Source organism: Microcaecilia unicolor, chromosome 1 (genome assembly GCF_901765095.1).
Source record: "Microcaecilia unicolor chromosome 1, aMicUni1.1, whole genome shotgun sequence".
Lineage (NCBI taxonomy): Eukaryota > Metazoa > Chordata > Amphibia > Gymnophiona > Siphonopidae > Microcaecilia > Microcaecilia unicolor.
The window spans coordinates 373,196,268-373,224,059 of NC_044031.1; the positions used below are offsets into that span (position 1 = coordinate 373,196,268).

The 27,792-nt window shown below is 46.3% G+C and overlaps 1 protein-coding gene across 1 annotated transcript in view; it reads left to right on the forward strand.

The window, feature by feature from the left end:
* The window catches only part of LOC115481200, a 177,498-nt gene that overhangs the window by 49,792 nt on the left and 99,914 nt on the right, over window positions 1–27,792 (forward strand). Inside the window, exon 6 of the mRNA XM_030220328.1 lies at window positions 3,828–3,935. Coding sequence (XP_030076188.1) covers window positions 3,828–3,935 — 108 coding nt within the window. The remainder of the gene's footprint in view (window positions 1–3,827; window positions 3,936–27,792) is intronic.

Genomic DNA, 27,792 nt, shown 5'->3' on the forward strand with positions numbered 1-27,792 from the left:
TTTTTATGTCTGAACAACTTAAATCTTTTTTGGACTTGAAGAGAGTATCCAGCAATGTTCTACCATCTTAATGTCACGGTATATTTACATTATTTGTGGTTTATTTTGCAGGTTTTGACCTTTCCAGCTTGTGTTTAAGCTTAGTTGTTTTCCTTATTTGATATCTATTTAGCCACTCTGTCAACTGTAGTGGTCTAAGGAAGGGAACCATTGTGCCGGAGTAGCCTAGTGGTTAGTGCAGTAGACTTTGATCCTGGGGAACTGGTTTGTCTCCCACTGCAGCTCCTTGTGACAATGGGCAAGTCACTTAACCCTAGGGTTGCCATATGGCTCCAGAAAAAGGAGGACAGATTGAGGCAGTCTGGGTTTTACTTCCATTGCTTTCAGTGGAAGCAAAACCTGGACTGGATCAATGTGTCTTTTTCTGGAGCCATATGGTAACCCTACTTAACCCTCCATTGCCCCAGATACAAATAAGTACAGTGCACTCCATTTAAGTGCACGTCGGATAAGCGCTTGCTCTGTTTAACTGCATGCCGTACTTCGGTCCTGTTTTTGGCGCCATCAATTTCTATGGGGACAAACCGATTTAGCGCACCACAGATAAGTGCAAGATTCGCATGGAATATGGAAGCCGATTGGCGCGTGACAACCAACGAGATTTCAAATTTACCGCCCCTTTAACTGCCACAAGCAGAAGAAGCAAAAGAATGTTGTTAGAGTGTACACTGGAGTCGTCGTCGCACAACTGTAAGACTTTAACACTGGCTGAATGAATAGAAGTTCTTAAAAAATTAGAAAACAAACAAAGTCAAGCATCTATTGCTAAAGAATATGGTGTCAATCCCAGTCAAATTTCACGTATCTTGAAGCAGAAAGACCAGCTTCTGGAAGACTGGCAAAACAATATAAATCCACACCAGAATCAAAAACGGGCAGGAAAAGCTGAGGAGGTAGAAGATGCTCTTCTTCGGTGGTTTTCTCAAGTCAGGAGCAGACAGTTTCCTGTCAGTGGTCCCAGGGCCGTGCCTAGGGTCTCTGGCGCCCCCCTGCAGACTATAAGTTGGCGCCCCCCACCGTGAAAATGAAGTCTCACCACTTGCCACACAAAGGAATTGTCAGCAATATTCTTAGAAACAAATTGCTATACATTGCAAAATAAGATAGCAGATGTAAACTCTCAAAGTGGACATATTCCAAACGCTAAAATGAAAATAAAATGATTTTTTTTCTACCTTTGTTGTCTGGTGACTTTCTTTTTCCGATCATTCTGATTCTGCTGCTATCTGTCCTCTTAACTCTGTTTCCAGGGCTTCCTTTCCATTTATTTCTTTACTTTCCTCCTTTCTTCTTCATTTCTTGCTCTATATCCATTTTCAGCAATTTCTCCTCTCCCTGGGCCCTGCCCTCCCATCCATGTCCATCCTTGTCCCTCTCTGCCCTTCCCTCCTCCATCCAAAGCCAGCAATCCTCCTCTCTCCCCTCCCCTCCATTTCCAGCAATTTCTCCTCTCCCTGGGCCCTGCCCTGCCATCCATGTCCATCCTTGTCCCTCTTTGCCCTTCCCTCCTCCATCCTTAGCCAGCAATCCTCCTCTCTCCTCTCCCCTCCTTTTCCAGCAATTTGTCCTCTCCCTGGGCCCTGCCCTCCCATCCATGCCTCTCTGCCCTTCCCTTACCTCAGCTCTGCGCCCTGGGCCTTTAAATCTTTTACCTCCGGTCGCAGCAGCGTCGGTGAAAGCATTGCCGACGTCTCCCTTCCCTTCGCGCTGGTTGGTTCCCGTCAGAAGAAGGTGGGACACTGAGGGAACCAACCAGCGCGAAGGGAAGGGAGACGTCGGCAGCGCTTTCACTGACGCTGCTGCGACCGGAGGTAAAAGATTTAAAGGCCTCGGCGACGCGGAGCTCAGGTAAGCGGCGAGGGTAAGCACCGCGGCGGCGCCCTCCAGATGTCGGCACCCTCCTGCGGTGCTTACCCCGCTTACCGTATCAGCACGGCCCTGAGTGGTCCACTGCTTATGGAGAAAGCTAATCAGCTAGCTGAAAGTCTTGGACTAACTGAATTCAAAGCCACTGTTGGATGGTTGGAAAGATGGAAGGAGAGGAACAACATAAAATTCAAGAAACAGCATGGTGAGAAACAAGATGCTGATGAGACTTTGGTGCTGAAAATTGGGTTGTTTCAGTTCTTCCTACCATCTTGAACGAGTTTGCACCTCGTGATGTTTTCAATGCTGACGAAAACGGTCTTTACAGGTAAGTGATTCCTGATGGAACATTTGCATTCAAACAAGCCAAAACTACAGGAGGTAATTTTTTATTTTTATTTATTTATTTATTTATTTATTTTTTGTTACATTTGTACCCCGCACTTTCCCACTCAAGGCAGGCTCAATGCGGCTTGCATGGGGCAATGGAGGGCTAAGTGACTTGTCCAGAGTCACAAGGAGCTGCCTGTGCCTGAAGTGGGAATCGAACTCAGTTCCCCAGGACCAAAGTCCACCACCCTAACCACTAGGCCACTCCTCCTTGCCAAAACGTCGAAGGACCGATTGACGATCCTCCTTTGCTGCAATATGGATGGGAATGAGAAGTTGTAACCACTCATCATTTGAAAGAGCAAACAGCCCCATTACTTCAAGAATGTTAAGCAACTTCCTGTGTCATACGAGGCTAACGTAAATTCATGGATGACTGGGGAAATTTGGAAGCAGTGGCTAAAGAAGTTAGACACTAGAATGCAGGCACAAAAGCGTCGGATTTTGTTGCTTTGTGATAATTGTGCTGCACACAGTGATGATGTCAGGCTGTCTAACGTCAAGGTGGTCTTCCTGCCACCAAACACTATCTCTCTGATCCAACCTATGGATCAGGGCATAATAGCTAATTTCAAACAACATTGTCGGGCTCTTGTGCTACATCATTATGGATGACCAGACTGGCAAGGATAAACGTGCTATTGAACTGGCTTGTAATCTATCATTGTTGGATTCCCTACATATGTAGAAAGAAGCCTGAAACTATGTTACACAGGCAACCATTGTAAACTGCTACAAGCGGGCAAGCTTTGTTAGGGATGTGGAGAGGGATGAAACAGATGCAGCTATTGCAAACACGTCAGATGAACAGGCTATTGACATCCCAGCCGGTGTTACTGAAGAGGAGTTTCATCACTACGTAGCTGTTGATTACGATCTACAAACAGCTGCTATGTCCAGATATGCGCCTACACGCAGGCAACAGATGATGAAATGAGCAGTGAGACACATGCTGACGAAATTCAACAACCTCCTGTCACTTTTGCAAGAGTGCTGGAGCGTCTCAACACTGTGCAGGCCTATCTGGAGGCCACTCGATGTCAGTACTATGACAGTTTTTACCATCTGGCAGACGTAGTCTATAGAACTCACAGACACAAGAGTGTACAGAGGACTATGACTGATTACTTCAAGTAAGCCTAACGTCAGTTAACAGAGACTTTATACTGCACATGTAATAAGCAATACTTGTGCATATGTTTATCAGATGTCAAGCTTCTTTGGGTTAAGTGCACACTCCGGTTAACTGCATATATTTCTTTGGTCCCAGACCCTTGCACTTAAGCGGATTGCACTGTACTTGTATATAAGATGTAAACCGCTTTGAATGTAGTTGCAAGAACCACAGAAAGGCGGTATATCAAGTCCCATTTCCCTTTCTCTTTCCTAATTAGCAAGATTCCTGCATTTGTGTTTCCCTGTTTTTCATGAAACGAAGTGGATGCTTGTGAATTATGTTCTCCATTTATAAATAAATAAAACCAGAAGTTATTTTTACATTCTTCTTACAGACATCCAAAATTACACTGCTGACCCCAAAGTAGAGATCCTCAAAATGGAAGAAGTTCCTGTCAGTGACCAGCTTGAGGGAGGAGAGGAGGATACTGATACCAAGAGCGGTGAGCCAAGAATTCCTTAATAATAAAATCCTTGCTATGTGCTGTGGAGTACTACTAAATTTTCACATAGACAGTAAATGTTGTTGGATTATTTGTAGTAAATAATTAGCAGATTTTTATACACACAGCTTCAGCTTTAGAAATGTTAATTTCTTTTCTTCATCTCTCTCACATACACCCCAGAATAATTCACTGCTGAGTCACTTTAAAGTTGAATTAACAAAACATCTGTTTACTCACAGTTTTAGTAAGATTGATATTCAGGCAGGCTTATATAACATAATACAATACATTTGGATTATCAGCTCTTTCCATGTGCTTAGATGGTAATGGATGCTCACACCATAGATCCTCAGGTTAGGAGAGACCATTAGAGCTCCATGTGCTGTTCCTAATCCCCACAGGAAGTTGCATGGGTGTGACCTCTCTAGGCAATTCACATCAGAGGTCACAGAGTAATCACAGAGAAAAAAAAAAAACATTGCTGACAGACAATGCATGTAAAACACAATACATTATTCCAACAAATGTTACTAGTGATTTTCAGGTACGGTTTTGTTTCTTAGTAATTACAACTCAATTTTCATAGGCTACAAGATGTGAGTTTGTTAGCACCCAATTATTTATTGTTCAGAGCTCATTATTCAGTTAAATTGCATGTATATTTTGGACGTGCACACAAATTTGGGCATGCAAATCTGGACTCGTATATAGAATCTGGGGGAAACTGTCTTTTCACTGTAACATATTTCCAAATTCTGCCTTTCTTCACCATCTATCAACACCAAGGATACTCTGCTGTCAATCCCAACTCACCCCCCCCCCCCCATTACCTAAATTCAACCGTCTTCCCCCCTCCCCCTACCATCCAACTCTATTCTTGAAGATCAAGGCCCTTAAAGGAAATGGCCACGAATACTTGATGAACAGGATGACCCTCTACACACCTCCCAAGGGGTATCCCTAACCACACCCTCTCCAAAAGAACCCATTCTGTCCCCTATTCATAGGGCACAGAATATGGGGATCCGCCTAAATTCTCAAACCAAGCTACAAAAGGAGACCGGCCAACTCTGATCTCTATTCCCAGGGATCAGATGTTGTGGACTGCCCATTGCCTCGGCTCTCAGCTTTCCTCCTCTCCCATCAGCTGTACCCTACTTATTTATATACTGTGCTTGTTTACATGTTAAGAATATGCTAGAACATACATGTCACGCTGACATGCATTGAAAAACAACTTCTTCTTTTTTTCAATTTTTAAGGAAGAACATAGATGGCTCTTCTTAGGGTGTGGTGTTCTTCCTGTGACCCCCATTCAGGGTGTGGACTTCTACACAAGCCATTATCAGGGTCAGCTTGACATGCTGTCTGCAATTCCCAGAAGATATGTGCTGCTCTGCTCCAGAGCTTAAACAAAGAAGCCCGACTGGTAATTTCCATCAGAAAGATTTACCAAACAAAAATCCTAGCACCTTTCTACCTATGCAGTATGCCAATCAAAAAAATATGTTAATTACAAATACCTATGTATCAATGAAAAATATAACCTCCCCCAATGTAGCCTTACACTCCTACTGCACCCTGTGCACTTTTTAAAACCACTGGGAGTTTTTTGTCATGGTAGGAAAAATAGGTGATGTGAAATCAAATGGCCCCACCCTGATATCCAAGACTTAAGGGGGCCTAATGAACCCCGAAAAATAAAGAAAACTTAAAAATTCAAAAAAAACAAACAAACCTAAGAATGCTTAACAAGGGAAGGAGGTAATGGTCCCGTGCAACACTTCACCAGATAAGCATATCATAAGACTCAATGAAGAAAAAAGTTTGATGTGAGGTCTGAGGGAGTTCAAGACAATTATGTCCTCTCTGATTCATGGAAAACAATAGATTGATCTGGTCCCGCATGGTGACTGCAGGTGGGAAGGTGTGCACATGTGTGGTGAGCTGCTCTCAAAGACTTCTGGAATAGTTGCTGTGGAGTGATTCCCATGCTAGGATCTAATAGATGTCACCCCATCATTCAGAATATCTGCATCTTGCTTGTCCTCAGAGAACCATTGGTACATGATTTTGTCCTGTTATAGCTAAGAGGTAACAGCTTTAAAGTCTGTCCGCTTTTGATGGTCCATGGAGAAGTCCTTTCCCTGTTACCAGTTTAACCCACAGTGCTTCTTCCTTACCCCATATGTCCTTCAGTTCTGTCACTTTAATATTATTTTTAACTTATAATGCCACTCCTCCACCCTTTTTTCCTACCCTGTCCTTCCTGAATAGATTATAGCCAGGTATAACTATATCCCAGTCACGGCTGTCCGTGAACCACATCTCTGTGACCGCCACTAAATCCAAGTCTGCTTCTACCATTGCAGCCTCTAGATCTAGAAATTTGTTTCCCATACTACGGGCATTGGTATACAAGGATCTCCAGATGGGACTCCTTTTTTCCCTTTTCTATAAGGATATTTGATGTCTTACCTTCCTGAGGGTTATTTATTTGGGGCTTCTCTCACCCATCCCCAGCAAATTTAGTTTAAAGCCCTCTTTAGTACTTTAGCCAGTCTGTTACTGAAGATACTTTGTCCCTTTGGTGAAAAATGGACACCATCACCACTCAGTAGTTCTTGGAAAATCATCCCATGGTCCAGAAAACCGAAGCACTCATGTCGGCACCATCCACGCAGCCACACATTTAGCTCCAGCAGTGGCGTAGCCAGACTGCCAGTTTTGGATGGGCCTGAACCTAAAGTGGGTGGGCACAAAATTTTCTCTCTACCCCCCTTCCCCAGCAAAATGTAGTCACACTAATCAGATGCATTTGTAACACAGGGGTAAAGTGCTCCTTTCCAGTGCATCAGGTTTCAGAAAATAATTTATTTAATAGCCTAACACCCTTTTCAATGAGCTTTCAGAGGCCAAAACCTCCTGCCTCAGGTCAGTATAATGCTGTTATGGTATCCTCTCCTGACCTAAGGAAGGAAGTATTGGTCTCTGAAACTTTATTAACACAGGTACCATATTACTTTATCCTAAATTAAAAATAAAATTATTTTCTTTACCTTTGTTGTATGGCCATTTACTTTTTCTCATTGTGTTGCTCCCAGTCTCTAGATTCTGCTTTCCTTCGTCTTTCTCTTGCCAGGGTTTCCTGTCCATTCGTCACCTATGGCTTTTCATCTTTTCCTCACCCTTGATCTCCACATGCCCCTTCCTCTTATTCTCCAGTCTTTCCCTACTCTGTCCTCTCCCTCTTTCCATCCAGCAGCTCCCCTCTTTCTCTCCCCATCCTTCCAGTGTCTCCCCTCTTTCTTTTGCATCCAGCGTCTCCTTTTTCTCCCTACCCTTCCATCCAGTGTCTTCCCTCTTTCTTTCCTTATCCTTCCACTCATCTACCCTCTCTCCTGATCCTTCCATCTAGTGTCTCTATCTCCCCTCTCCTTCTATCCAGTGTCTATCTCTCTACCCTTTTCTGTTCAGTCTCCTCCCTCTCTCCACATCCTTCTAGTTTCTCCGCTTTTTCTCTGCATCCTTTCATCCATCTCCCCTCTTTCTCTCCCTATTCTCCCATGTCCAGCAGCTCTCTTCCCTCTAGTCCCTTCTTCCTCTTCTTCCCTTGTCCAGCAGCTCTCCAGCCCCTTCCTCTTCTCCCTCCCATGTCCAGTAGCTCTCTCCCTTCCAGCCAGTCCCTTCTTCCTCTCCCTCCCATGTCCCAGCAGCTTTCTCCCTTCCCTCCAGTCCCTTCTTCCTCTCCCTCCCATGTCCCAGTAGCTCTCTCCCTTCCCTCCAGTCCCTTCTTTCGCTCTCTCCCTTCCAACCAGCACCTGTGCCTTCCCACTCTCCATTCAGTAACTGTCTCTTCCAAATCTTCCTCCTCCCCTTCTTTCTGACTCTTTCTTTCAGGATCCCATCCAGCCCCTCTCTTTCTCCTTCCAACCAGCACATGTCCCTTCCCTTTCTCACTCTGACCCTCCCATCCAGCTCCTGTCCCCTCTGCCATCTTACCCTTTCCTTCCAGCATCTGACCTCTTTCCCTTCCCCTCCCTCTGACACCCCACTGCTGCTAATGCTCCATCTTAAGCGCCTCGCGTCTGCTGCTCTCTATGCCCTGCTCTGCCTGCAGCTGTAAGCGATTTGCTTGTCGGCCCTTCCTTCACCGTGTCCCCCCCTCACGGAAATAGGAAGTTACATCAGAGGGCGGGACACGGTGAAGGAAGGGCCGACGAGCAAATCGCTTTACAGCTGCAGCAGAGCAGGGCAGAGAGAGCAGCTGACGCGAGGCGCTTCACCGACCGTCCGATTCTTCTTTTAAGGTTGGGTTCCGGGTGGTCTGCTCCTCGACGGAGCTGCGACGCTGGCGGGGCAGATCACCCCGCCTTGGTACGACGATGTTGGGGTGGGCCTGGAAGGAAAGTGGGTGGGCCTGGGCCCGTCCAGGCCCACCCGTGGCTACGCCCCTGAGCTCCAGGATGCGAGTTTCCCTCATTTGGCTTTTACCTTCAACCGGAAGGATCGATGAGAACACCACCTGCGTTCCTAGGTGCTTTACCATCTGACCTAGAGCCATGAAGTCACATTTGATATGTTGAGTTGAATGCCTAGCAGTATCATTTGTGCCAATATGGATAAGCAGCATAGGATAGTTGTCAGTAGGCTTTATGAGTCTAGGCAATCTTTCTGCTACATCTCGAATCTTGGAACCAGGCAGACAGCACACCTCCCTGGACAGCATGTCTGGTCTACAGATGGGTGCTTAGTACCCCTCAGAAGAGAATCACCAACAATCACTACCTTTCGTTTCTTTGTTGGCCACCGATCCAGCGGCTTTGGGATTCTTGATCATTGTCTCTTCTTGTTCTTCAGATGTTTTGAGCTGTTCTCCCTCCAGGGCTATGAACCGATACTTCAGTCCAACTGAAAATGGTGTTGGGGAGTTGATTTTGCAGAATCTGATGACCTTTGTCCAGCCATCCTCTTTCTGTACAAGATCTTCTCTCCCTTTGCTGGAAATCCCCGGGATGACTTTCTGGTTGTCATAGATGCTTCTTAGTTTTGCCACCTCCTCTCTTAGTTCTTGTACTCCTTTCATAAGGGATTCAGTGTGCATACATTGATGACATGAAACCAGAATTTTGCCTTGGACCAAGTGTTCAGTCTGGACAGAAGCAATAGCTGTAATAGGAGCCGCAGCTTTAGGGGCACGATTTTAAAAGATGTATGTGGGGGTGGGAAGGGCCCACCCAGGTTACCTCAGGGCCCATCTGAAATGGCAGGTCTGGCTACACTCCTGGGATATAAGACAACATTTCAAGCCCTTACTTTGGGGACAGTTACGAAACCTCACTATTTTCACAATTCATACTTGGGATGTTCTCACTTACACAGCAGCTCTTATAAAACCCTCCTTTACAGCATCTGTCTTCTCTTGATGTCCCTCACAGTTTGCCATAAGCTGCATTTTCATCTCTACAATGTTCACCAGGCAGCTGCTCCATTGAAATATATGACTCAAGGCACTCATCTTGGAATGTGCAGGTACTAAAGGTGAATGCATTATTTCTGCGTCCTTACATATGTGCACAGTGGTTATTGTGCACTGGTTCTGATCCTGACTCGAGATGTCTGCATTCAATTTATATAGCACACTACCTTTTTTATGTTTCAACATTTTTATTCATGATATATCATGATAACATTATCAACTGGGCGGCTAAATGGCAGATGACGTTTAATGTGAGCAAGTGCAAAGTGGTGCATGTGGGAAAAAAAGAACCCGAATTATAGCTGAGTCATGGAAGGTTCCACGTTATGAATTACGGACCAAGAAAGGGATCTGGGTGTCGTCGTCGATAGTACACTGAAACCTTCTGCTCAGTGTGCTGCTGCGGCTAGGAAAGCGAATAGAATGTTGGGTATTATTAAGAAAGGTATGGAAAACAGGTGTGAGGATGTTATAATGCCGTTGTATCGCTCCATGTTATGACCGCAACTTGTGTTCATTTCTGGTCGCCGCATCTCAAGAAAGATATAGTAGAATTGGAAAAGGTGCAGCGAAGGGCAACTAAAATGATAGCGGGGATGGGACGACTTGCCTATGAAGAAAGACTAAGAAGGCTAGGGCTTTTCAGCTTAGAGAAGAGACGGCTGAGGGGAGACATGATAGAGGTATATAAAATAATGAGTGGAGTGGAACAGGTGGATGTGAAGTGTCTGTTCACACTTTCCAAAAATACTAGGATAAAGGAGGCATGCGATGAAACTACAGTGTAGTAAATTTAAAACAAATCAGAGAAAAGATTTCTTCACCCAACGCATAATTAAACTCTGGAATTCGTTGCCAGAGAACGTGGTGAAGGCAGTTAGTTTAGCAGAGTTTAAAAAGGGGTTAGACGGTTTCCTAAAGGAGAAGTCCATAAACTACTACTAAATGGACTTGGGAAAAATCCACAATTCCAGGAATAACATGTATAGAATGTTTGTACGTTTGGGAAGCTCGCCAGGTGCCCTTGGCCTGGATTGGCCGCTGTCGTGGACAGGATGCTGGGCTCGATGGACCCTTGGTCTTTTCCCAGTGTGGCATTACTTATGTACTTATGTAACAAGCTCCACGAACAAAACTGGTTCATAGTACAGTTCAAACAAAGGCAAAGTGGTATTCCTTCATCATAATTTTACATTTTCTCCCCACCCCAACTTACACATGACTATTTGTTTGGGATTACATGGTGAACTCTCAAAACATCTAACACACGACAACCATACTCTGTCAAATACTCTCCTAACCCCCCCCCCCCCCCCCCCAGTCCTGCCCTTTCCTTACCCCCTTACGTGTGTGCCAGGTTTGCATGTGTTCTACAACATGAAATAGAGACACACCTACCCTGCTAAGAGAGATGGTGAATAACTCGCCCTCTACACTCCGCTCTCCATGATTATTCGAGCTAGAACAGGTGTGTAATTAACAAGAGATCTCCCTCCTTCATCCCTCATCTAACTCCTGCCCTAGCCCTGCAGTAACCCGCACTCTAACATGCCTTGGAAGATCTAAGCAAGCTCTGAGTCCTCATCGAACCTATAACAACATTAATTATTCACCCCCCCCCCCCCCCCCCGTTCCTCTCCCAGCATGAAGAGTGATAATGAAATACCTCCTATATCGCAACAAATTACACAAATTTCCATCTAATCATAGCTCATTTAGCACCAAACTCCTACCCCTGGAAGACAGGGATGACAAGCATGGGTCCCAGAGCTTCAAGAAGCACACCTTTTGTCTAAATGAGCCCCTCGCCGCTTGAGCTTCCCAGACCATCAATTGATGAAGTTGATTGTGCCAATTCCAATATGCTGGCGGCCCCTCTGACAGCCAGGATTGCAGGATACATTTCCACGCTAGTATGAAGGCCTTGCGAAGCAGCATCGTGGATGTCGCCGCCCGTCCCATCCCTGGACAAGGGCTATCCAACAACACTAACGTTGGTGTACACACCAGCGGTCGTCGAATGAGACATGAAAGATATCTGAGGATTTGCTTCCAGAAACGTAGAATTTTTCGCAACCCCAAAAGGCATGATAATACGTATTATCTGATAATTTACATTTGGGACTCTTCGCAGAAGACAATCGTCCCGCACGAACCATCTGCACCTGAATGAAGTAGGCTCTATGCAAGACCCGAAAGTAACACTCTATAGTTTGCATTACTCGTAAGCTCGGTATACCTTTGATTAAAGAAAGCACGTCCCAAGATTCCAAGAGCAAACCCATATCTTGTTCCCAGCAATGATGAATCACTTCCAGATCCCTAGGCCCCTCCAAAGCCCATAGTGCCTTATGTATTACTGAAATGGATGTGGCATATTCTGAGATAGCATCAAAGAAGTCATGTACCCGTGCACCCGTTCCCCCATGCAAAGATTCTTTACAAAGTGATTGCACATAGTGTTTGAGTTGACAATATGCATGTTCATCCTCCCATCTTATTCCCTCTTGTCCCTTCAACTCTACCAAAGATTTAAGCCTCCCCTCCGAGACTCCTCACCAAGGAGCGCCAAGCCTCCCTCAGGGGCTTCAATAGCATTGAAGACCGCAGCTCAGCAGGTATTAATGAACGTTCCACATGCAACAAAGAAATCAAATTATACGATGCAAAGAACTCACATTCAAACTGCAAGAGAGTGAACCAGCTCTGAGAGTACACCCAGTCCCGGACGCTGCGCAACAGAAAAGCCAGGTTGTACAAATGTAGGTTTGGTAAACCTATACCCCCCTGTACCCAGTTGCCTAACAAAAACTGATAGTGCATTTTAGGCTTCTTCTTAACCTGCTACTCAATCGGTTGAAATGGCATATGTCTTTGTTCAGCATGTTCAGCAGATGTATTGGCAGAGTTTGTAGTAAGTACAGCCACCGAGGCAGTACCACCATGCATATTAGGCTGATCCTTCCTGCAAGAGGCAATGATAAGGATTGCCAACTATCTAATTGCAATTCCATTTGATGCAACATCTTATTTACGTTAAGATCATAAAGAGTTGACAAATTAGGTGTAAGGAGAATCCCCAAATACACAAAGAAATTGCGTGCCCATTTTAGCAGAAAGGTCCCTACCCACTGCTGCTCAATTTCAACTGTAGATGCCAAAGCTTCAGATTTTTCAAGATTTAAACGGAAGCCCGCAAAATCTCCATATTCTGTGAAGTTCTCCAACAGAGCTGCGAGAGAGGCCTGGGGTCTTGTTAAAGTTACCAAAAGATCATCTGCAAAGGCAGCCACTTTGAATACCTCAGTTCCTAGAGTTATCCCCTGTGTGTCCAGATTCGAGTAAGTATCTCGTATAAGCGGAACAAAAGAGGCGATAGAGGACACCCCTGGCGTGTACCCCTGCCAATCACAAAATCTTCCACAATCATTAACCACCACCCTCGCTCTTGGGTTGGTATATAATGCCCTAATCGCTGCTGTAAACCAGCCACTAAAGCCATACGCTGCAAGGGTAGCAAATAAAAAGTCCCAGGACACCCTGTCAAATGCCTTTTCGGTGTCGAAGCTAATCAGCAGCGCCAGCAACTTTTTCATGGTAACAACCTCTAGAGATGTCAAAATGCTTCTGATATTTTTGCTCACTGAGCGACCCTGCACAAATCCCACATGCGACTCATGTGTAAGTGAAGGCAAGACGCGGCCTAAACGATTTTCCAAAAATTTTTAAACATCTTTACTTCATGATTGATGAGTGAGATAGGTTTATATGATTCTGGTACTGTGGGATCTCAACCTGGTTTAGGCAATACTATGATTTGTGCCAAGTTTAAATAATCAGATAACTTACCAGCCTCTACCCACGTGTTAAACAGGGCGGACAAGGGATCTACAATTGCCTCATTCAATATCTTATGGAATTCAGCCCTTAAACCGTCCGGTCCAGGAGCCTTTCCCAAAACACTAGCAGTAATGGCCCATTGAACCTCGTCTGGTTGGATGGGTGAGTTCAGTAGCTCTTGATCAGCGGGAGACAAATGAGGCAAGTCAATCCCATCCAAATATAACTGTCCTGGCAAAGCATCACTGGATGTGGGAGCATACAGGGCCTGGTAAAAATCCCTAAATACCCCACAAATTTCTTTATTAGATTGTACTGACTGACCCACATTATTTTTGATGTTAAGAATTGACCTAGACGTTTGTTTCTTGGCTATCAATTTGGCTAGAAATTTCCCACATTTGTTTCCATGCCGGTACAGTTGGTATCTATAATATGCTTGTGATTTTACTGACCTCTCATGGAGCAATGTGTTTAATGCCGTTTGCAATGACAAGAGCTCTTGTCGTGACTCTGGGCTTGGATTTTTGCCATATTGACGCCGCATGAGTATCAATCGACACTCCAGTCGAAGAATTTCTTTAACTTTTGCTTTTTTTAGATAGCTCGCAAAACTAATAGCTTCTCCGCGCAGTACAGCCTTAGCTGCTTCCCAGTATGTTATGGCATCATGCACACTACTTTGGTTAAAACTTTTATAATCCTTCCAACAACCCAGCAGTTTCTCCCTATATTGCACATCATTGTACAAATATGCAGGAAACGCCAAGGTCGGGCCTTTGGTATTACTCCCTGTGGGCACCAATTCAGCCAAACAGCTGCGTGGTCTGAAATAGTATAGGGACCAATCTGTGCATCCACAATCGACGAAAGCAATGACTTGGAGGCTAACGCATAGTATATGCAAGACTGAGTACCATGTGCCCGAGACAAATGGGTGTAATCCCTGTCCAGAGGGTGTAGCACTCGCCACACATCCAAGAGATCAAATTGGCCACGTAGGCTAGGCAATCCCCTGGTGAGCTAGAATTTTGGGCGTGGCGAGGTGCTAGACTTATCAAGCTCTGGGTCCCATGCTCTGTTAAAGTCCCCCCCCCCCCCCCCCCCCCCCCCCCAATATCAAAGGCAGAGATTGTGCATTCTGAAGCTGTTGCATTAATCATTTATAAAACGAGCTATTCCATTGATTGGGTGCATAAATACTTCTCACAAACATATGCTGTCTTGCCACCAAAACCTTACAGAATATAAAACGCCCCTCAGGATCTTTTTTTTTTTATTATTATTATTTCCAAACAAAACTTTATATAAAGAGCAAAGTATATTAACAATTTATAAAAAAAATAGTACTCAAGCAAAAGATACTAACCCCTTTCCCCCACCTTATATCAAATCTCATTGGGGCCCTTTTACTAAGCTGTGTAAGTGTCTACACATGCCCAACGCATACCAAAATGGAGTTACCGCCCGGCTACCGAGTGGCTCATGTGGTAATTTCATTTTTGGTGCGTGTCCGATACGCGCATCAGAAAAATAATGTTTATTTTTGGACATGAGTATTGGTCGCATGCCAAGTGGCATTTGACGCACATAGGTCATTATTGAGACTTTACCGCTAGGTCGATTGCTGGCAATAAAGTCTCAGATCCAAAAATGCTGGCCTAATAAGAAAAATCCAAGCTTGGTTAGCCACAGTTCTTTCATGGTGATCCCTTGTGGTCTAGGAGCCTGTCCAGCTTATAATCAAAAGTGATCGCCGGCCATCTTCCGACATAAATCGGGAGATGGCCGGTGATTTCTTAAAAGCAGCGAAATCAGTATAATCGAAAGCGGCATTTTTGACAGCATTGCCGCTTTCCCGTCGCTTCACCGGTGAAAGTTCAAGGGGGCGTGTCGGTAGATTAGCGAAGGCTGGACATGGGCGGGCATGGGCGTGGCTACCAGATGGCCGGCTTTCGCCGATAATGGAAAAAAAAAGCGGCGTTGAGCAGTATTTCGCCGGCTTTACTTGGTCCTTATATTTTCACGACCAAGCCTCAAAAAGGTGCCCCGACTGACCAGATGACCACTGGAGGGAATGGGGGATGACCTCCCCATACTCCCCCAGTGGTCACCAATCCCCTTCCAAACTAAAAAAATAAAACTAAACCTTTTTTCCAGCCTGTATGCCAGCCTCAAATGCCGTACCCACCTCCTTGACAGCAGAATGTGTTGTATCCTCCGACAGCCTTTCCCTGGTTGCGATGTGGCTCTGGGGTGAGTGTGACACCTTTTCTGTTAGGTGCCCTGCAGAGAGTCACATTAGCAATGCATTGTGGTGGGTGTAGGGTACTGGGCTCTACTCCCATGGTGCTTTTCCCCCCTGCTAACTGGGTCAGAGTGTGCCCTGTTTTGTTTCCTGTTGTAGTCCATGCGGTAGTGGCCATTTTTGTAAGCCAGTTTTAGTTCCCTTTCCTGTGTTACCCACGTTAGAGAAGGTAGTTCTTACCTTCAATGGTGCTGAAAGAGGGCATTGTACACCATTGTGCCAGCTCTGGCCTACTGCTAATCTTAGTACCAGGGGACTCTTTGCCAGTGGGGCACAACCTCTGATCTGCAGTTAACTGTGAGTAAACGTGGTTATTTCAAGAAAGGACTTTTTCAGCGAGATTACTCTTCAGGTGTGAACTGGTGTGCCAAAGTTATACAGCAGCAATAAGTTCTAGAGGCTGTATGCAGGTCCCTGGAGCAATTTTAGTGGGTGCAGTACATTTGTGGGTAGTGGGTTTGGGGGGGCTCAGCTCCCAAAGTAAGGGAGCTATGCACGTGGGAGCTTTTCTGAAGTCCACCGCAGTGACCCCTAGGGTGGCTGGTTGGTGTCCTGGCATGTCAGGGGGGCCAGTGCACTAAAAATGCTGGCTCCTCCCACGGCCAAATGGTTTGAATTTGGCCGGGGTTTGAGATGGCCGACATAACTTTCCATTATCGCTGAAAAACAAACCTGGCCATCTGAAACCCGGCGAACTCCACGGCATTTGGCTGGGCTAAACCGTATTATCGAAAAAAAAAGATGGCCGGCCATCTTTTTCGATAATACGGTTCCGGCCAGCTGTAGCGCTGCCGCCAACATAGATAGCCGGCGATATCTTTGGCCGGCGACGTTCGATTATGCCCCTCAATGTCAGCACAGCTGCCAGGTCACTTTCATTAATAGCTGTGAATCTTAAAACATCCCAGTAAAATCCATTTATTTATTTAAAATTATTATTTTTTAATTTATAGAAGTCTTTATTTACTTTTGAGAAATAGTACAAATATAAGTACAGCTCAATGGCAAATACAACACCAGTGTAATACCCCACCCCCCAAGGGCTTTAAACGAGCCTCATAAACCGCAAGAGAGTATAGTATTTTCTCAAACTAGAGAGTTAACATACAAAGTACTCCAAGAATTTATAACAGGATTTCTTCCCCCAATACCCTTCCCCCCATAAAATAGAACAATAGCAGGGAAGAAAAAAAAACACCCCTCCCCTTCTCCTCTCCCCTCCAGTCATCCAGTCATCTGCCTTCAACACAAGCAATGTGACACAAAGGGTTCCCAGATAGCTTCCCATTTAGGCAAAGTTTTATGACGAATGGCCCACAGTCTCTCCATTTCACAAATGTACCAGAGTTTATTGAGCCACTTTACCAATGAAGGAACTTGAGGAAGCTTCCAGTTGCAGCCAAAGTAACCCTCGCGGCTGACATTGCATGCCTAACCAACAGTGACTGAGATGTGGTTAAACCAGGTGGTATTTTGGGAAAAGAAAAAATTCAGGAGACCACTTGATAGGCTTGGAGAGCCACTTCTGAAGTCTGTACTGAATAGCCTTCCAGAAAGCTCGAACCTTAACACATGACCACCACAGGTGACCCATAGTACCCTTCTGCCCACATTCCCTCCAACACAATGCAGATGTTTGTGGAAACATGTGATGAAGGTGTGCTGGCGTCAAGTACCATCTATATAAAACTTTAACAGCGTTTTCTTTAAAGGGGACTGAAATAGATATTCTTGATAAGGCATGTTCCAGAGAATTCCATTCAACATCATCCAATGTCACACCCAGCTCCCTACGCCAAAATAAATGATGCTCAACAGGAGACTTCACCTGCCTACGCTGTTAAGAATAGAGGCAAGTGATGAGACCCCGCATTCCTCTAGAGTCTTCACACAAGTCTTCCAGAAAATAAGTCTCCCATGTCACCTTATCTCTTATAGCTGCTGAAGAAAAAAAGTGCTTCACTTGGGTATCCGCATAAAAGTCCCTGGGCGAAATAGCATATGTTTCAACTAAATTATCAAATGGAATAAGTACACCCTCATCAAAAAATTGACCCCAATTCTCCAACCCCCTAGAATACCAATCTGAAAAAGCCCCCGATTCAAGACCAGGTGGGAAAAGGGGGTTTCTAGTAACCGGGATAAGTCTCGAGAGAATCAATTCCGGCTTGGCAAATAATCTGTCCCAGTAGTAAAAAGTGGTAAGTATCGAAGGGCATACGTCTCTACTGATGGAGCGATATCTCCGAGGGAGCCACATAGACGACCGCAAGGGGGCACGCTCCTGCAGAAACCTGTTCCAAACCAACCCACCGTTTGTGGGGGCCTGCGTGAAACCATTCAATAGTGGCTCAAGCCTGAACTGCTTTGTAATACCACAATACATTCGGTACACTCAAACCACCCTCTTTCTGGTCCCGATAGAGCACCTTTCGGGAAAGCCGTGGCCTCTTATTGGACCAGATAAAGCGAAACAAGCGATTATGGAGTCACAAAATAAAATCACAAGACAGGCGAAGAGGAAGGGCATGAAAAAGATACAGCAAGCGAGGTAGCACATTCATCTTCAAAGTAGTAATCCTACCAAATCCTGATAGCTCAATAGAGCCCCAGGCTTCCAAGTCCTTGTACAGTTCCCGCAAGAGAGGGGGATAATTCGACGAAAAAAGTTCAGAAAAATTCTTAGTTAAAAAAAATCTCCAGATACTTAATGCCCCGGGTGACCCAACGAAATGAAAAAGCCTTTTCTAAGGACATTAAAATCGGACCGGGAAGACCAATGGCCATAGCCTCAGATTTGGTCATGTTAAGCTTAAATCCTGAGACTGAACAGTACTCATCTAAAAGCTTATTTAAGTTAGGCATAGAAAGTAGCAGTTTAGTTAAGGAAAGTAAAATATTGTCAGCAAACATCGCCAGCTTGTATTCCTGGCCTCCTACCTCAACCCCTGAGATGCTAACATTAGAGCGAATAGCAATAGCCAGAGGTTCCATAACTAAAGCAAAGAGCATGGGTGAGAGAGGGCAACCTTGGCAAGTACCCCTGGACAAAGGGAACATAGGTAAATTGCCCCCATTTATTCGGACACAGGCTCTAGGGGAATTATAAAGAGCCTGAGTCCATCCCCTAAATTCCTCTCCAAATTCCAATCGCTCCAAAACCTTAATCATAAAAGGCCAGTGAACACGGTCAAACGCTTTTTCAGCATCTACCCCAAGAGACACAGCGGGACATTAGATTTTTTAGCTAGGTGTAATACGTTAATCATACGACGAACATTGTCCTTGGCCTGCCTCTGAGGAACAAACCCTACCTGATCAGGATGGATTAGATTCAGAAGTACCTTCGCTAACTGATTCGCAAGAACCTTAGCTAGAATTTTGACATCGGAATTAAGAATGGATATAGGATGGTATACAGTGCACTCGGTCTTATCCTTCTCAGGCTTCGGGATCACTGCTATCCATGCCTCCAACATGGAACGAGGTAAAGCCTCCCCACCCCTTATACCATTAAGAATCTCCACCAAAAGAGGAGTGAGCTCCCCTCTAAAAGTCCTATAAAAATTGTTTGGTAAGTCATCTAAACCAGGGGCCTTCCCGGTAGGCAGCTCCTTTATAACTTTAGCAACTTTCTCCACCGTAATAATACCATCTAAGAAATGAATAATAATTAGGTCTGCCACCTCTGTTGCGCAGCGGAAGCCATAGGCTTTCTACTATCCTGTAAAGGATCCCATGTTCCCTCCAAATACTTAATTACCCCAACCTTGAATCTGCTCATGACAGTTTTACACAGAGCAGCAACAGGCTCCTTAATTAGAAAGAAACCCAGTATTCAGTAAATATAATAGTATAGACTGGGCACTGACAAGCTCCATAATCAGAAGGACTCACTGGGATATAAGAAGATAGTTTATTACAATCTCATCAATAGCAGAACAGGCAAATCAGGCATTCACATAGTGGAACAGCTCTTCACGACATGTCCTCTCTCCCCAGCCTTCTGGAGTCTTCTGAAGTCTTCTGATCTAATACCCTTCAGACTCCCCTTTTTATACTATTTTGACCCTATTCATTTCAATGGACCCCAGGGGCGTATCTGCGTGGGGCCTCAGGGGCCTGGGCCCCCGCAGATTTCGCCCTGGACCCCCCTACCGCTGCCAACCCTCCCCCTCCGTTGTTGTCGCCTACCTTCGCTGGCGGGGGACCCCAACCCCCGCCAGCCGAGGTCCGCGTCCTCCTGCCGCTGCCGGCTGCCGTTAAAAGAATTCCGTCAGCTGGCGGGGGACCCCCAACCCCCGCCAGCCAAGCCGAGGTCCTTTCATTTCTTCTTCCAGTAAAGCTGGCGCCGAAAGTTTCTTCTGAGTCTGACGTCGCTGCACGTTCTACGTGCAGGACGTCAGACTCAGACGTCAGACTCAGAAGAAACTTTCGGCGCCAGCTTTACTGGAAGAAGAAATGAAAGGAACTCGGCTTGGCTGGCGGGGGTTGGGGGTCCTCCGCCAGCTGATGGAATTCTTTTAACGGCAGCCGGCAGCGGCAGGAGGACGCGGACCTCGGCTGGCGGGGGTTGGGGTCCCCCACCAGCGAAGGTAGGCGACAACAACGGAGGGGGGAGATTGGCAATGGCAGCGGCTGGGGGGAGGGGGATCGGTAATGGCGGCGGGGGGGGCTATAATGTGCCCCCTCACTCTGGCCCTGGCCCCCCCTACCGCCGCAGTTCAGATACGCCCCTGATGGACCCTAGCTTTCTCACCAGAGCTCTTGGCTCTTATCAGTTGATAAGAATGACTTCACATATTCCCAAGCTCTAAGTATAAACAAAACATGTTCAGAGCAACATCTGTGAAGGAATGACTTCACAGGTCATTTTGCCCTCCTCAGTTCCCCCTCCCTCTACTTGCATCTGACCCTCTACTATCTTTCATTTTAATCAAAACATCTTAGCTCATGACTTCTCGCAGGTGCCAGTCTTCTTATTGTTTATAGAGTAGATTTCCCCCACCCTTGCCAGCTCTCAATTACCTCATTTCAGCACTTGCCACAGTGATATGTAACTGTGTCAAAGGTGATCTTTGATTTTTACAGGCCTAGCTCTTTGCCTGAGCCATTGGCCTGTATTTCACTGAGAGCAAGTGACAGTATATTTCTACAGAAACTACTTTGTTCTGCCGATAGAGAGGGGAGTTTCTGAGTTGCCAAGAAGGCCTTGATAGCATCTGGTCGAATCTTTGAACCCGCAGAATATAATGACTGGTAGAAGGACTGAAAGCGCTGTTGAATCAAGGAAGACTTAGTCGCCGATTTCCCATCTCCAGTCCTCAAAATAGAGCATTCATATCGTTGCTGTCTCAATTTAAGGGCCAAAGAACGACCAGGTTTATTATGATTGAAATAATGAAGCTGTTTTTGTTGCCTCTGAATAAAGAGTAACTGATCTGAATAAATATCTAATCTTAACCGAAGCAAGTGGATCTGCCTCAAGACATTGATCGAAGGAGAGGACTTATGAATGGCCTCCAACTGAGACAATTGGGAAATTCAGTCCGACACTGCCTGCCTCCTCACTCTAGCCCGCGTGCTCGCAACCTTTAAGAAGAACCCGCGCGTCACAGCCTTTAAAGCGTCCAAGACAATCCCCAAAGAAGGGCCCGAATTCAAATTAAAATCTAAATATTCCCTCAAAACTGTTCGGTACTTTGCTACAGTCTCATCTTCCTTCAACAGGGACATGTTCAAAGTCCACCTACTATCCCTTTCCTCCGCACAGAGAGAAAGCAACTGGACCCAAGCTGGAGAATGGTCCGAAATAGTCGTAGAGCCAATATCAACCCCCCTGGATCAACTGAACATCAAATAACAAATAATCTATTCGAGAATAAGAATCATGTGGGTGAGAATAGAAAGAGTAATCCCGTACCCTAGGGTGATGTAAACGCCACCCATCAGAAATGGCCAAGGCCTGGGCCAACTTCACTAATGCCTTGGAGTTTGTAACATCAGTCCCTGACACTACCCTGGACTTGTCCAAAGATGGGTCAAAAGAAGAGTTGAAGTCGCCTCCCATTAACAATTTACCATAGGGATCCGATTGAACCACTTTTCCAAGCCGATCAAAAAATCCCCCCTGCGCTTCATTGGGCGCATAAACTGCAACCAATGTGAATGCTAAATCATTCAATAAAACATGTAGAAGCAAAAACCTACCCGCAGGGTCTCGCCTAATCTTCAGCACTTGTACTCGCCAAGAATTATGAAACAAAATTGCAACCCCCCGTTTCCTCGGTGCTTCAGCCGCAGAGGCACAGTAGACATATGGATAATGATGATGAAATAAATACTTTTCATGAGCCTTCTTTAAATGCGTCTCCTGTAAAAATATAACATGAGGTTTATGGTACTGCAGTTCTTTGAACAACTTTTGACGCTTTTGAGGAGAGTTTAGGCCTTTAACATTGTATGTCAACAACTTTAAATCTACACTCATTTAAACATCATACTTCAGGCCAATAAACTGTGTGCTTCCTGGACCCAAGCAAGCCACACGAGATGAAGGGCAAGAGGAGACAAGAAGAGGAGAACCCCCCCCACACACACACCCATCCCTCTCCCCCTCTATCCTCCCTCTTCCCCCCTTAATACCACCAGGTGCCAGGACCCCCCCAGCATAGAGGACCTCCCCATTCCCACCTGGGCTTATTAGAAGAACACCCACCCAACAGCCCCTGAACTACCCCCCAGTCCCCCCCCCCCCCCACCTTCTACATATAAACCCCTACCTCCAGCATTCAACCTATTTAATCCCCAGACCTCACTTAGCCCATATACAAACAACCAGCTCATATTGATCCTCTAACTAGCATATGACATAAGCATAATACTAAACTTGAGTTCATGATGAACAAACAGAGTACTTTGTGAACCAGGGCCAATGCCCAGACCCATGTACAGCTCAGGTGTCCACTATAGCTTTCTTTGCTTTGCTCTCCACACGCTTCCATTGCTGAAGCTTGACTCTCGCTGTGGCAGATTTATCAGCTGGTGGGGCTTCCGCCGTAGTCAGTCCTGCACCATGTAGAATCTTCCACACCTCTGCTAAGGAGCAGATCCTATACCATTTGCCCCCAGATGTGAAGCACAAAGCAAACGGAAACACCCAGCGATAGGAGATCTTATTCTGCAGCAAAACATCCAAAGCTGGTTTCATTAACCGTCTCCTAGTTAATGTATACTGGGACAAGTCCTGGAGCACTGTAATCTGTGCCCCATTATAGTCCACAGATTTCACCTGGCGAGCCTGCTGCAAAACTTTCTCTTTAGTCGAGAAGGAGGCAAAGCATGCTATGATATCTCTTGGTTCATTATCTATGCCCTTACCAAGAGCCCGATGAGCACGCTCAATAACCACCTCCTCCGAGCCCAACAAGGCCCCGCAGATCACCTTCACAATGGTGGGAACATCTTCTTTATCGCCCGCTTCAGGGACATCCCGCAGACGCCAATTACTCCGCCGACCACAATTTTCAAGGTCGTCCATTTTGTACTGTAATTCGTCATAGTCTGCAGATAGCTTAGCCAACCAGGACTTGGCCCCTTGAAGGAGATTGTCATGCCCATCAATTCTAACCTCCAGCTCCTCGACACGTCCCCCCAGCTCCTTAAGGTCCATGCTCAGCCCCTCAATACGCTCCAATATCTCATTCCGAGATAGCTTAATCTCATCACGAATGTCTTTAAGGCACTTAGTCAGCGCTTTGGGGAGCCCCCGCTCAGACGTAGCAGCACTCTCCTCCCCTGCCGAACGCGCTGAGTCAGAATCGGATCGCGAAGCCCGCGCTGGAGAAACGTGGTGGCGCGGGGCCTTGCCGGATGACTTGACAGTGCCACAAACTCTCCTTTCTTACTGCCGACATTCTCACTCGCCAGACGGCCCCTTCTGTGTAGCAATACAATAGCAATGACGGTAAAGGAAAAAAGCCTCAATTGGAAAGCAGATGCAAGCTGAAATCACTGATTAATGGTGGGGAAACGACAGAGCTTCTAGCTCAAGCAGCCATCAGGGTACGTGACGTCACTTCCTCCTCCTCAGGATCTTTTTTAACTAGCCGTTGAGCCCGTAAAAACGGGCTAGTATAGGAAGGGGGGGGTTGAAAGGCTCCCCCCGCCGCCGAGTTCGCCGCTGCCGCTCCCCCTCCGAGTTCGCCCCCCCCCCCAGAGCCGTCGCCACCCACCTTCCACCCGGTCGGGCCCTCACTTCGCTATTGCAACAGCGAGAGCACGCAGCACACAGCTCTCGTGGCCTTCCTTCTTCTCTGCCTGTGTCCCGCCCTCGTGTGACGTAACGTCGTCGAGGGCGGGACACAGGCAGAGAAGGAGAAGGAAGGCCGACGGCAGCTCAGCAGAGCTGTGTGCCTTCGCTGTTTCAATAGCGGAGCAAGGGCTCGACCGGGTGGAAGGTGGGTGGCGGCGGCGACTCCGGGTGGGGGAGCGTTAGCGACGGCGGTGTCCCTCGCAAATGCGCAGTAGAGACCCTCTCTGTTCCGCCCCCGTCATCACGTATTGACGCGGGGGCGGGGCAGAGAGGATCTCTACTGTGCATTTGCGAGTGAGTACGACACTCGCCATTTATATATATTGATATTTTGTATTTGATTGGCTAAACCTTCCCTAAACAGGATAACTACGCCCCCTTTCTTTCCCACTGCTGGGGATCCTATACAGTCACCAACCTACCACTGGGCCAATTTATCTTGTTCTCATTCAAGTAGATGTGTCTCTTGCAAAAAGGCTATGTCTGCCTTAATCCACTGAAGGTGTTGCAGGATTTTTGAACGCTTTATGGGGGAGGAAATACCTCCCACATTCCAAGTAACCACCTTCACCATAACCAAAGATGTAAGAGCAAAATCATCAACACCCAAATAAAAAAGGTAAAGGGAGACCGCCCCAGCCTATGGTCCCCCTCGATTTCCTTCACATCAGCCTTATTACTTTGGACAGGATTGACCTGAGCATCTACCTTTAGGAAGCAAGTATGACAGCACTCTCCAATTTGTATTTTCCCCTTCATGCTGTCCCTACCCTCCCTTCTTCCCCTGAAACCCTCTCTCCCCCAGCTCCCAACTCCCCCAATGTAAAATTCCCCATGGAACTAGTCACTATTCGACGCCTCCTTCCCCACCAAACCCTCCAATCCACAATGGTGCCAACCCACAATCATTCATCCTACACCACATACTAAAAACAAACAAACCATGCACTCCCCACCCCTAGCTCCATGCGTAGATTATTTATTTATTTGTTGCATTTGTATCCCACATTTTCCCCCATTATACATAGACTTACTTCAAAATATTCTATTGATACCTTGTCAGCATCCCAACATCTATTTACCCTTTAACCCCCAACACCCCTTCACACTCATACAAAACAAAAAAAACCTTATCTTGCGTATGCCATGCACTCCCCTCGGGTTCCATTTATCTGAGTTACCTGCGCTACAGTGACACAGCATGCAACGCACGTACGTAAAGGCATAGCAACACATTCCCAATACCAGCATGCAGCATCCCAGCAACGACCGGCCCTATTGGCCCAATCTCCCCCTTATGCTACAGGGAGAGTGAAAAAAAAATGAACCCTGAACCCATTCGCACCCACAACTCAGTCTCCAAACTCCAAAACATTATATAACTGATGTATACAGTCTGATATAATTACTATCAAGTGGCTCCACGCTAGATCTCTGGAACTCGATGAAGCAGTTGCACCACAAAGAGCACTCTTTGAAAAGGTCTCCAGAAGCCAACTATGACTTTGTTCTCTTGAGCTGCGTGTAGCATTGCCCAGTAAGACATGATCTCTTTAGGCAGAAAGCCTCAGCCAGCGAAGAATCTCAGCATGCTAGCAGGGCCAAGGTCTATAGTATATTGTGTATTATCCACATGCCCCAACAGTCAAAGTCAGTTTCTGGGCCCAGAGTTTCCTGTTCCAAGGTAGGTAAAAAAGGGTTGTTTGTCCTTGGTGAATCACGCGTAGTTTAGCTGGATATAACAAGGCAAACTTAACCTTCCTGTTGTAGAGCTGGGAACATGTGGGTGAAAATGCCCGGTGTTGCGCCGCAACTGCGGCTGAGTAATCCTGGAAGCACAGAACTTTTTGATCTTCATGTTTCAAGCCTCCACCGCCTCGCAGCGCTTGTAGTATAGCCGTTTTGTGAGCAAAGTTGAGAAGTCGGCAAATCACCACTCTAGGTCCGTTCAATCCCTTTTGACGAAAGCCGATCCTGTGGGCTCTCTCCACCATCAACGAGCCCCTGTGGGCTGGCAACGGGAGCTGCTGTGACAACCACCACTCCAGGAACCCCCGGAGATCCCTCTCTTCCACCGACTCCGGCAGGCTTACGAAGCTCAGGTTGTTCCTACGTGGTCTGTTTCCTAGATTCTCCAGTTTCTCTTCATAAGCTGCACTTGTTTTATGCATTCTCACTTGCAGATCCTCTGCTTTTGTCATTCTGTTCTCCAATTCTCCAGTACGATGGCGATACGCCGCCAAATCAGCTGCAATACGCTCTAAGTTCCCCTGAAACTGTTCTAATTTCGTATCTATCGGGCTTAATCGATTATCCAGTATGCTTTTCAGCTGCCCAATCGCTTCAGTGGTTACCTCCGCCACCCACGCGGAGCCGACCGTTGAGCTCGATGGGCTGGCCGGCGCCGCCATTTTGTCTGCACTCAGCTTTTGGTTGTCTCTCCTTGCGGAGACTTTTTGTTGCCATACTGTACTCCTCACTGGTTCCAGAGAATAAAATCTGCCTTCTGATCGTCCAAGTCACTCTCTAAAGTTGAAATTCCATAGAATATAATTCACAAATGACGGGTTTTATGGGGAGGTGGCAGGAGCAGAGATTTTTAGCTGCTGCTCCTGGTCATAGCGTCAAGTGACTTCTGCACATTACCTTTTTAATACGTCCTCCATCTTCATTCTCTTAGGTCACACAGGTACTTCAAGTAAACTAGGCCAGGTATAGGGAAGACAGGAACTGTGTAGGTTGCCAGCTGCAGGAGATTTCCACACACTCTGTCACTACCTCGTCTATGTCTAAGTCTACAGGACGTAATCTTTGCATGTACACGGCATGCATTTTGTGCCAGTATGTCCCCTACACATTTCTCTCTCTTAATGCGTTCCCACATTGTTCTCTGTACATGATCATGCTTTGTTTCGTCTCTATACAGCACCACTTCATCACTGGGACATGCAGTGTGGTTCCATGTTGACATTATCAGAGTGTCTGTGGGAACGCACAGAGCATACAATCATTGTTCAGACTCTAGTGCTTAGTGTTGCATGGGGGGTCGGTAGTGATTGTCTATTAGTAACCCCACCATCTCCATGTGTGAATCCTGCTGGAAAGGTTGGGAGGATCAGGCATGGCACGTCCACGGTACAGATGGGGAGGGGGTGTCATTTGGCTGGAGTGCAAGGCCTGGACAATGTGGGAATTTGGTGGAGGGAGAGTTGTTTGACCTGGGGAAGGGAGTGAGAGAGAGATGGTGTCTCCAGGGGGAGGGAAAGATGGAAATGATGCATCTGTGGGAGGGAGACAATGTTAGGGAGAGATGGTGAGTGTGTGTGTGTGTGTTGGGAAGGGGAAGGAAAAGGCTTGAGAGCAGGAAAATGTTTGGATTGGGAGGGAAGGAGGGATTGATGTAGGAGCTTGGATGGGGGGGCATGATCCTCCTTGCCTAGGGGCCCAGGGCCCTGCCACTCTACCACTAATCACAGCACAGGGTCAGGAAACCCGCCATGAGCTGCATGCCAGCCAGTCAGGTTGCAGAATAACCACTATGAATATTCCTATGACGTTTGCACATCTTTCCTGTACTGCATGTCAGTCTCTTTGAATATTATTCTTGGTAGATATCCTGACAACTTGCTCTGCTGGGGTTCCTCCAGCACCAGGTTGGGAAAACACTGCTGTAAACTATGGAGTATGTGAATGTATGATGCATATACAGATGTGATACCAGAGGGCTTGGAGTAAATCCTCAGAACATGGCCATACTGCCCCCATAAGTCTAAGAGATAAAGTATAGCAGCATGCAGTGGGCCACAAAATGTTCTAGCCAGATTCCAGGATATTTAGATCATTAAGGAGTTGATGTGTCGCACTCTTAGATCATTGGCACATCACAGTGCAGGAAAAGATTGTCTAACAATAC